At 41.4% G+C, this 11,457-nt stretch overlaps 1 protein-coding gene across 1 annotated transcript; it reads left to right on the forward strand.

Moving 5' to 3' along the window:
• The first annotated feature begins 478 nt into the window (after positions 1-478).
• On the forward strand, positions 479-11,058 carry MIS18A (MIS18 kinetochore protein A). Its single transcript, XM_011989049.1, has 5 exons — positions 479-951; positions 4,411-4,477; positions 8,723-8,845; positions 9,472-9,568; positions 10,152-11,058. Exons 1-5 carry the CDS (start codon positions 621-623, stop codon positions 10,230-10,232), a joined length of 699 nt encoding a protein of 232 aa, XP_011844439.1. The 5' UTR covers positions 479-620; the 3' UTR covers positions 10,233-11,058.
• Positions 11,059-11,457: the final 399 nt, after the last annotated feature.

Raw genomic sequence — 11,457 nt, forward strand, 5'->3', positions numbered from 1 at the left:
ATTAGTCCATTTACAAAAAAGAAGAAAAAGAGTGGTGGTCTGGCACAGTGGCTCACGCTTGTGATCCTGGCATTTTGGGAGGTCGAGGCGGGAAGATCGCTTAAGGCGAGGAGTTCGAGACTGGCAACATAGAAAGACTCCTCCCCATGCCCCCAAAAAGGTTGGGCTGCCAATACTGACAGCGTGGGCAAGCCTAGGAGCTTGTTAGAAATGCAGATTCTCGGGCTAACCTGCTACCTGCTGAACCAGAGTCTGTGAAGATAGAGCCTGGCGATCTGTTTAAGAAGCTCGCCAGGTGGTTCTTAGACACTCAGGCTTGCAGCCCGTAACTTTCTCAGTGACGCTGCCCCTCCCACGGAAAGGGGTGAATAATCCTTAGGAAGACAAGCAAACAGGTCTGCAGCGTCAATTTCTTCAGGCTGGAAAACCTGACGCAGGCGCAGTGACTAACACGCCAGGCCCAGGGCGCACGGCGCGCATGCTCACTAGAGGCCGCCCGCCGTCCGGCCCCTTCAAGCATTTGCCCCTTCTCGGCCTCCGCCAACGCGCCCCGCCCCGCGCATGTGCAGCCGCGGTTTTTTTTTCCCTTGGCGCTCTGGGGCGCGGGCGATTTGTAGGTAATGGCGGGCGTTCGGGCCCTGAGGTGTAGCAGAGGATGCGCTGGCGGCTGTGAGTGCGGCGACAAGGGCAAGGGCAGCGACTCCTCGCTGTTGGGCAAGAGACTCTCCGAAGACTCGAGCCGCCACCAGCTGCTGCAGAAGTGGGCGAGCATGTGGAGCTCCATGAGCGAAGAAGCGTCGGTGGCCGACACGGAGAAGGCGCGGCTCGAGGAGGCGGGGGCTGCGGAGGAGAGGCCGCTGGTGTTCCTGTGCTGCGGCTGCCGGCGGCCGCTGGGCGACTCGCTGAGCTGGGTGGCCAGCCAGGAGGACACCAACTGCATCCTGCTGCGCTGTCAGTTGGGTCGAGCCGGGCATGGGGGCGTGGGGTCGCCTTCCAGGTGTGCCGCGCCGGGGCGGCCCCGGAGGGGGCGGGGGCTCCTTGGCGCTGTCCAGGGACTTTAAGAGCAAAAAGTCTGAGAGAGTGAGCTGTCGCAGGAAAAGGGGAGGAGGGTCACCCCTCCACTTTGGTTCTCGGGCGACTGGTTCTGTTCTGGGGACCCCGATCCCAGAAGAGCAGCGGTTGAGTCAGCATCATCGTGAGCATTACTCAGAAGCAAAGGGCAACAAAGAATAACACTTTTAAAGACCCTAAAAAAAGAGAAACAAATGGTCAAGTAGACTGTAAGCACTTGAGGTGCAGCCAGTACTATTACTCCCCACAGAAATTAGCGGGCTGTGTGCATCAGCGGATACCTCTACAGTCTCCAGTGATAGGGCCGCAGAGCTGACGGAACACAGTGCTATGGGGAAGAAAGGGAAGGAGGTTTGCCATAAAAGCACCACCAACCTCATCAAAATTGGCGAGGAAGGAGGACGTAGCAAAAGAGTTCAGAAGAAGGCAGGAATTCGTTTCTAATCCTGGTCCTAGCAGTTACCTCTGTTTTTCCACTATTCCCTCATTTTGCTATTTTTAAAGTATTTGGGGATAAAGTGGTGCACATATTTTTTCTGAATTGGTGTAAAAATGGCTGTTTTGAATTGTGGTTTTTCAAGATGAGGTTTTTCCTCTCTTTGAATACTATAAATGTTTCCATGGGAGAAATTCATCACCGGGTTATCGACGTTTCTGGAACGTTTTCCTTCGTGTAATACTGGGAATAAAGGAGCACACCAGTGTCCCCTAGTTAACTGAAAGTTGAGATAAACTCTTTGCACTTCTTAAAATCAAACTAGGCCAAGCGCGGTGGCTCAGACCTGTAATCCCAGCACTTTGGGAGGCTGAAATGGGCGGATCACGAGGTCAGGAGATCGAGACCATCCTGGCCAACATGTGAAACCCCGTCTCTACTGAAAATACAACAATTCCAGACCACCCTCGCCAAAGCCAAATATTAGCCGGGTATGGTGGTGTGCACTCGTAATCCCAGCTACTCCGGAGGCTGAGGCAGGAGAATCGCTTGAATCGGGGGGAGGAGAAGGCACTCCAGCCTGGCACTCCAGCCTGGCAACAGAGCTAGACTCCATCTCAAAAAAAAAAAAAAAAACAAAAAACCAGGCAGATTTTTGATACAGTAGGAAAAGCTCTTTCTTTGAATGCGTGTACCTTGTTTACATCTTTTTAAGAAATAACATGTTTGGTGTTACGTCTTTCATTTTATTTGTACTTTGTTTCGATAGTATCTTTTACCATGTGGGCTCTTTTCTTTGTTTTGCTTTACTTATAGAAAGGCTATTATTTTTGTTAATTTTTATATTAATAGTTTTTAAATTTAAACCATAGTTTTAAAATAGTAAACATAGTTTAAAGAACTATACACTTTTTGATTTATCAGATTTAGATAATAGGATTTAACATCTCCCCGCCCCCCCGACCCCCGTAAAGACAAACATGAATTCAGATTCATTTCCATTCCTTCCTTACCCAGTTTTAATTAGTTTAATTATTTTCATTTTGTTAAGGTTTATACATTTACATTCTGTACATTTACATTCTGTTGTAGCCATAACACAGCCTTACTATGATTTTTTAAAATAGGGTTAATTATTTAATAGGTTATTTTTTTAATAGGGTTATAGTGGGTTAACAGCCCTCTGTTGCCCAGGCTAGAGTACAGTGCCACAATCATAGCTCACTGTAACCTTGAACGCCTACTCAAACTATCCTCCCAGCTCAGCTTCCCAAGTAGCTTGAGACAACAGACACACACTAACACCTGGCTAATTTTTAAATTTTTTGTAGAGACAGAGTCTTGCTATGTTGCTCAGGCTGATCTCAAACTCCTGGCCCCAAGCAATCCCCTGCTTTGGCCTCCTAAAGTGCTGGGATTACAGATGTGAGTTACAGCACCCGATCCTATAATGTTTATATAATTTTTTTTCCCAACTCCAGTACTCATTAACATAAGAAAGCTTCTTAATAGCTTTTTCATTCTTGAGTTGTTTGATTAATCTTTAGTGCTCCCCACGTCCACATCTCCAAGAAAATTTCAAGTTTATGTGCTTGAAAATATTTTCCTGTTTTTGTACGTGAATGCTAGCTGGGCTGCGGGTACAGTTCTTGGTCATGCTCTTTGCTTTTGATAGGTGCTGAGCAGCTGGTGCAAAATCCTTGAGACTAGAGTATGGTCAAAGAGAATAAAGATAAGATTTAGGGAGGAAGGAAGAGACCAGAAACTGCAAGGTGTTGTAGTCTGTTCTAAAGAGTAGTAATCTGTTCTAGTAAGTACATTATTCTGCTAGCTTAGGCCGGGGAGTAATATGACCCTGCATTTTCTTTGGAGAAAGCATCGAAGGAGGAACAAGTATGGAAGTGGGGAGGTCAGTGAAGAGCCAGGGCAGTAGTCCAGGCAAGAGGTAGTGCTGGTCGTTTGGGGGCTGGAGTGAGGTTTGTGACGTAGAATTGATGGAATGGATCAGTGGAGTAGATATGGGGGAGCAAGATGAGGAGATGAAGAATCAAGGATGACACCCTGGTTTCTGATCTCAGCAAGCAGGTGGATGGAGTTTACAGAGTTAAGGTAGACTGTAGGAGGCCATGAAATCAAGAGTCTGTTTTGGCCATTTTAGGTCTGATGTACCTTCTTCATTTCTCTTCACCCTCTACCCTGTCCTTTAGTGTGTCCCAGACCTGGATTCTTTGGGATTGTTTGCTGCTGCCTCTCGAGTCCAGCAGTGACCTCTGTCCAAGTCATTATTCAAGTAAAAGATGTGTGGCTGGGATCTTGAGGACCCTCTCAGTTACTTTTAGAGAAATGGGCCCTGTGTTTGAAATCTGGAGATATATGTGTTGGCTGTTTGCATCTTCCTAGTTTTGAAACCCAGTTTCACTAACTGGCAGATAGTTCTTTGCAGTCTGTGATTTGAGATTCTAATGGTTCCAAGTTTACTGTGGAATGAATTTTTCCCTCTAATTTTAGCCATTCTATTAATGTTAGTGGTTTTCAGGGAAAGGGAGGAAATAACCTTTTAAAATTTTTCTTAAATTTTTATTTAAACATTTTTTTGAAGATGGAGTCTTGTTATGTTGTCCAGGCTCACCTCGAACTCCTGGCCCCAAGCCATCCTCTCACCTTGGCCTCCCAAAGTGTTGGGATGACAGGTGTGAGCCACTGCGCCTGGTTGGAAATAACTCTTATTCTGCCATCTTTTCCCAGAAGACCCCAGTACATTTCGTTTCGAACCACTGTTGTGTGTGTCTGACTTTGGGCTTGTTTTTTGTCCTTCAGGTTCTAAAAAGTTGGATTAGAAATTGTCTGCATATATGTTGTAATGAACCACATTAATAAATTGTTGTTACTTTCTCTGTTTCTAGGTGTTTCCTGTAATGTTTCTGTGGATAAGGAACAGAAGTTATCCAAACGTGAAAAGGAAAATGGTTGGTGAGTAAAACTGTATATGAATATGTTAGAGAATTTTTTTTTTTAATAAAAATCTTTAAAAGGTCATTACTAGTAGTAAGATTACTTGGGATAAAACTTTCCATGATAGTAAAAAATCAGTCGTTTGCATATATCTGTTCTCTTTTTGCTTTTTCTATATCCTGTTTTAGAAAGTATATCAGTTCTTGAGTGGTTGTGGTCACCTTTAAATATTGAAAAGTTAGAGTTTCCAGATTTCTAAAAGCATATTCTGACACTCCCTTTTTGGATCTTTGGGCGTGGTGCTGAAGAAAATCGAAAATAAAAGTAGAAAAAGAAGGTTGGGCGCGGTGGCTCACGCCTGTAATCCCAGCACTTTGGGAGGCCAAGGTGGGCAGATCACTGGGAGTCAGGAGTTTGAGACCAGCCTGGCCAACATGGCAAAACCCCATCTCTACTAAAAATACAAAAATTGGCCGGGTTTGGTGGCACATGCCTGTAATCCCAGCTACTCAGGATGCTGAGACAGGAGAATCACTTGAACCAGGGAGGCAGAGGTTGCAGTGAGCCAAGATCACCACTGCACTCTAGCCTAGGCAACAGATCAAGACTCAGTCTTGGAAAAAAAAAAAAAAGAAAATAGCTGTATTATAAAATCTCAATGTTAAAGAGTGCCTTAGGCTAATGCTGCCCACCTTTCTCATGTTACGGCACACATAAAATGCTGCTGTCACATATACAGCCTATTGGGGTAAACAGATAAGGCCGTTTGTGGCAAGAGCAAATAACACAGGAGCCCCAGCAATCTGAGGCCCTGTGTGGCCACTTTAAGGGTTGAGGGGACAAATGTCTTGCCATACCTGCCACCCATGTGCCATAGTGACACCTGAGCAAACTGAGTGGGAAGCGCTGCCCTATGTAATTGTTGCTCCAAATGTAAACTGTATCTTATACTTACATATGAAATAACTTTAGGTGGTACACAGTTAAAAATTAATTATTTATATATATTTTATGTATATTAAAAATCCTGGCTTTTCATTTTTAGTGATGCTAGAGTATCCTATCAAATAAAGTATATTTCAATTAAAAAAAGTTAACTCTGTGCACTTACGACCAAATACCTCCTGATTACCCCACCTCCTAATACCATCACATTAGGAGCTACCATTTCAACTGATACGTTTGGTGAGGGACAGAAACATTCAATACTTAGTTACTCCTAAAACCCTTTTAATTTCTTGAGCGATGGGGTGATAAGGGTATCTTTTGTTACCATGTTTGGTCTTAGTCACCAGTTCTGACAGAAGAGCTTCTAAGATGCTTGGAATCCCTGGAGTGATGATGATGTCGTTTTGAATCCTAATGAGATTACTGTGGCTGGGGGGCTTCTAGGTAGCTTAAGGATTGGGGGCCAGAAGGACCAAGGCATGATTAGAGGGTTGGAAGTTTCAGCCCTACCCCAACCTCTTCTCCCACCTCCGTGGAGGGGAGAGGGGCTAGAGATTATCAGCAATGATTTAATTGATCATGCCTGTGTTATAAGACCTCCAAAAACCCTACAGGTTTTAGAGAACTTCCAGGTTGGTGAATATGAGATGCCGGGTGTACCTAGAAAGGTCTTGGAAGCTCTGTGTCCTCTTTCTGTAACCTTTGCCCTATATATCTCTTCCATAAAAAGTAAAAAAAAAAAAAAGTTTCTCCATTTAAGATACATTAGTAACAGTACAGATAGTTTGTGAATGTGACAAAAATTGTGGTGCTGGCATGCAGGCCATAAAAATTTGGAAAACCCAGGCTCAGATCATTTCTCATTTTGTAGTTGAAGAAAGTTAGGCCCAGGGAAGCTAGAACTTTGCTAAGGTCACGGGACGAATTAGCAGTAAGAGCTAGGACTGTGCTTGTTATCCTTCCTTACTGCCTTCGAAGTGCTTTTTCTTCCCCACTTCCTAGCTCTAGCCATTTTGATGTCACCGTCATTTTTGTTCTATTTGTGTACTACCTACCAACTGTGCTATTACATACTAAATTTTTTAAATTAAATCAATTCAAAATTTTTATTTAAATTTATCTTAAAAGGATTCTTTTTACTATCATAAATATATACTTGCCATAACTAGAAAGTAACTCTGGAGAGAATTACAGTGAAAACAATTGTTGTTAGTTCTAGCTGAGATATTGTTGCCTGGCTCGTTCTCTGCCTGAGGTCTGTTCTCTTACTATTAAAAGATTTGCAACTATGAGACAAGTGTCAAAGACAGTCTAGCACCAAACAGAGACTTTCTTCTTTTTTCTAATCAGGATTGATAGAGAATTCACTCTCTTTGATTCAGAGTTATTAATACTGTTTGTTCATATCACCTAAACCCATCGATTAGACTGCCTTCAGTTGTCTTGGACTTCACTAGGGAATTTTTTGATAGGCCCATCCTGTGAAATACCTGCCTGAGCCATTCTGCTGATGGTCAGCAAGAGCACTGAGGGCTTTAGAAATATGTTGTGAAGGTGGCAGTGCTGTTTTCTCTCTTAAGTCTGACTTTGTCCTTTGTTGAGGATCTTACAATCGGATTATTCCTTGTCTAACATTACCTTACGATTGTTGGCACTGCCTTCTCAATGTTAGTGTTCGATGACAAGGGTGAATTCTGGCCAAATTCTTGCCAACTGTGAAAGCAGAAAGATGCTGCCTTAATAGTAGCTACCATCTCTTCATTGTTCCACAAGATGATTCTAGAAGTGTGAATGGGTTTTTTCCTATTTTTGGTGGTGTTTAGGTTGATTTTGATAACTCAGGATAAAACAGTCTTATTCATGGCTCTGTGTGTTTGGGGAGTTCAAGCGTCTGGTTTCTCTGAGTGTCCTTTCTTGGCTGATGACATTAGATACTAGTTTGCAATCTTGGTAATGGTGTGAGGCGGTCTCATAATGGTAATGAGGTTTGATATATAGCATGGAGGTTTGCCTGTTCACTGTGAGTAATTTAAGTGGGATTTACTAACATACTTTTATATTTCTTATATAAAAACTTATATAAGCTGGCTGGGTATGGTGGTTCCTGCCAGTAATCTCAGCACTTTGGGAGGCCAAGGTGGAAGACTGCTTGAGGCTAGGAGTTCAAGACCAGCCTGGGCAACATAGTGAGATTGTTTCTACTATAAAACTAAAAAAAGTGTAGAAACTTATAAAAGCCCGTAGACACTTAATATGTAATCAGTGGCATATTATCCAGCTAATCACATCATCAGTGAGAATTCATGACTTAATCAGGTGGTCATCCATTTTGTTCTTTGATCCATATGTTGCTGTAATAATAGTGTCTCAGTATCTGTAAGTAAACAATGATGTAGTCTGTGATCTGTGAGTCTTGGGTAGTTCCCTTTTGCTTGATAGCAGGAATAGATATTTTGTGATTACAAGTATTTCATGTACTGAGTAGGAGATAATACTTTTGCAATAATAATCGATTGTGGTATATGTTTTACTACTGTGATCACTACTGGATTGAAATCTCCAGTCATCACTTTGCTGTGTGTTGGAGTGGCAATTTTAGTGTATTTATAGAATGGTAAATTTGGATGGGTCAGTTCAACAAGGCGTTTGAGAGACACTGGATTCTAAGCCAGGTTTTAAGGAGACATGAGTAGGCTTTAGGGGAGGGTATATTCAAGTGTGTGGAACCTGAGTTGAGAGGTAACTAGAATGAAGGAACAATTGCATGGGTTGTCATCTAACTTTGGAGAGTCTTTTTTTTTTTTTTTTTAAATTAAGACAAACAGTATTACCTTCCACTAGAGCAGAGTTTGGTAAACTATGGCCCATGGGGCGGGCACTCATTTGTGAATACGAGTTTATGGGAACACAGATTATTCAGTTAGTATTGTCTATAGGTGCTTTGTTTTACAATGACAGAGGTGAGTAGTGACAGACACCATATGGCTGGCAAGCCTAAGGTATTTATTCTCCACTTTGTTACATTAGTACCAGATTGAGGAATTTATATTCTAGAAAAACACCACCTCGATATCCTCTCTTGTCACTTTTTTGTATGTCCCTTGTTATTTGATACTTAAGGCATTGTGACTTGGAGATGACTGTCTTTACATTTTTATTGTAAATATATTACTATCATTTTTTCCTATCCTTTATGTATGACCTAGTGTGGTCAGAATAGCATACTTTAGAAGCCGAAGTGTTTATGGATTTTAACAATGAGATTAGAATGAGTTGCTACTTCGTTTCCTAAAGCAAGGCGTTTCTTTATTGCAGCGTCCTGGAGACTTTGTACTGTGCGGGGTGCTCGCTCAATCTTGGCTACGTGTACAGATGCACGCCCAAGAATCTTGATTACAAGAGAGACTTGTTTTGCCTCAGTGTTGAAGCCATTGAAAGGTAAGTTTGATATATAAATGTTTACCTCACAACTGGTGTTTCAGAAAGTTAAGTTTGCAGAGAAATTGGCACGGAAGTGTCCGAACTAAATCAATACTGTTTGGTTAAATATATTTTCAAGTAATGATTTCTAACAAGCCAGTATTTTTTTTTTTTTTTTTTTTTTTCTTTGACCTGCTTCTTTATTTGGTATTGGAAAAGTCAGACACTCTAAATTGTAGGAGAAAACACTGTGAGAAATTTTTTTGGAATAAAAGTATATTCAGTTGTTTTTAAAAATTGAATGTAGTTTAGTAGGATTTTGCCCACCGCCCCTAGCTTTTTATTTTTATTTCTTTTAAAACTTATTTTTTTAAGATATGGGGTCTCACTCTGTCACCCAGGCTGGAGTGCAATGCTGTGGTCATAGCTTTCTGCGTCCTTGAACTCCTGGGCTCCAGCAATCCTCCTGCGTCAGCCTCCCAGGCAGCTAAGACAACAGGCGTATTGCCTGGGGTCTTGTGTTGCCCAGGCTGGTTTCAAACTCCTAGCCTCAGTTGATCCTTCTGTCTCAGCCTCCTGAATAGCTGGGAACAAGTGCATGCCACCACACCAGGCTTGTATTTTAACCTTGTACCGTACGTCAGTTATGTTTTAGGGTCCTCTGAAAAGCAAATTGTGTCAGAAGATAAAGAGCTTTTTAATCTTGAAAGCAGAGTTGAAATAGAAAAGTCTCTAACACAGGTAATTTTATTCTGTACGTTTTATATCTCTGTATGAACAATTTGTCAGTGAAGAAGTGCTTCCCCACAAACGATAATTCTCATAACGTCATCTGTCTTGATCGCAGGAAGAGTGTGCCTGTTTCATTTCAGGTGTTAGTAAAGTTGATTTTTGGGGAACTGAAATGAAGCTAAAGCTTAATCAACAAAATACTAAGGAAGACATTTCATGACAAAATCAAAACTATGTATTCTAATTTTGCTAAGCTAGAAATACATCTTTGATTCAAATCAGTATTTTGTTTGCTTCGATTCTTGTGGTATAAATAGCCTTGTTGTTGGATGTTAACATTTTGTCATGGCCAGATAGGTGAGATGGTGATGATTGTATAAAAGAGATGCAGATTGTAGGTTGAGAACTACTGTTGATAGAATTATGCTTTATTTTAAAAAATTTATGCCTGCAAATAGTTTTGGTAAACACTGAATATCTACCATGTAATGTATCACATATCCAAAATTGCATTAAGTGTATATCTTATTTTTAACCATGTATAATTTTAAATGATATGTGTGTTTAATTTTTTATTTTTTCAATTCAATAGATGGAAGATGTCTTGAAAGCATTACAAATGAAGCTGTGGGAGGCCGAATCAAAATTGTCCTTTGCCACTTGTAAAAGCTGAACTCTAGTCTGTGTCCTCCATTCTGCCCCCGCCCTTCCTCCCCTTATTTGTTAAATGAAGCAACATAGTGAGACGTCGTCTCTACAAAAAAAAAAAAAAAAAAAAAATTAGCCAGGCATGCGAAACGCTGAGGTGGGAGGATCACTTGAGCTTGGGAGGTCGAGGCTGCAGTGAGCCTTGATCATGCCATTACTGCATTCCAGCCTGGGTGACAGACTGAGACCTTGTCTCCCCCCCCGCAAAAAAAAGACCCCAAAATTGTGGAATTACTTTGAGCTATATTTTATGGTAAAAAAGTGATTGTTTCTCAGAATCCCATTTTAAAGCCGTTTTATGGTACTTGTTGGAATTGGGACTTAGGAGTTTTGATTTTGATAAGAAACTGGGATAATTTTCGGAACTTTTTTTCCTCTGTATCACATTTATTTACTATTTTTAAAAACTTTATTTGACCTTTAACACTTGGGATAATATTTATTATAAATGATAAGAAAAATCTTAGAGGTTTTTCTACCCGCAGTGTCATGGAATTTTCTCTGAAAACTAATGCTTAAAGTTTCCTAGAGAAATTGGTCAGAATGATCTGTCAGAACCATTTGAAAACTTCTTCAAGAGCAGTCGCATATATAGTAGGATTTTACATTTTCCTGCTGTGTACTACTATATGCTTAAAAAACCTGGAGGAATACTTACCAAAGAGGAGTAGCCATCTCTGAGGGTGGGATTCTGGGGGAGTTTTTGGTTTTTCTGTTTTCTGTTATGTAAAACTTCTGTAGTATGTATTTTTATAATTGAAGAGAATAAAGGTTAAAACAAAGTTCTTTAAGATTGATTTTTACCAACTGAATTATATTTAATTGAGATCAGAAATCCTCGTGCTGTGAAAGCCACACATTAGCATGGCAGTGTGGAAGGCCTGCTCAGAAATATAAAGGTAACCCCACATTTCCCCAGACCCCTTTGTTTCTGGGTGCAAGTGAGGTCACAAAACAGTACCCAGTGGTATGAGTGACTCACTCAGCTTGTGCTCAGAAGTTCCCTGATTATTTGTGAGAATACTAAAGTTCTCAGAGCAAAAGGTCCTAAGTCACACTGACTGGATCCTGCAGGATTCTTGTCTTCTTTTTGAGAGATTGTTGACAACCTCAGTTAGAGTTGAGTGAGTCCTCTAGGTGTTCTCTCTCGCAGACTCCTCTCCCACTAACAGACTATGGTGCTGTGGAAG

The sequence above is a fragment of the Mandrillus leucophaeus genome, unplaced genomic scaffold, assembly GCF_000951045.1.
Source record: "Mandrillus leucophaeus isolate KB7577 unplaced genomic scaffold, Mleu.le_1.0 Scaffold345, whole genome shotgun sequence".
NCBI lineage: Eukaryota > Metazoa > Chordata > Mammalia > Primates > Cercopithecidae > Mandrillus > Mandrillus leucophaeus.

Excerpts from the sequence above, each read along its gene's own strand:
- MIS18A (XM_011989049.1), top strand. The coding sequence starts at position 621 with ATGGCGGGCGTTCGGGCCCTGAGGTGTAGCAGAGGATGCGCTGGCGGC. Across the intron at positions 952-4,410 it reads CAACTGCATCCTGCTGCGCT|GTGTTTCCTGTAATGTTTCT; the intron begins GTCAGTTGGGTC and ends CTCTGTTTCTAG. Across the intron at positions 4,478-8,722 it reads CGTGAAAAGGAAAATGGTTG|CGTCCTGGAGACTTTGTACT; the intron begins GTGAGTAAAACT and ends TCTTTATTGCAG.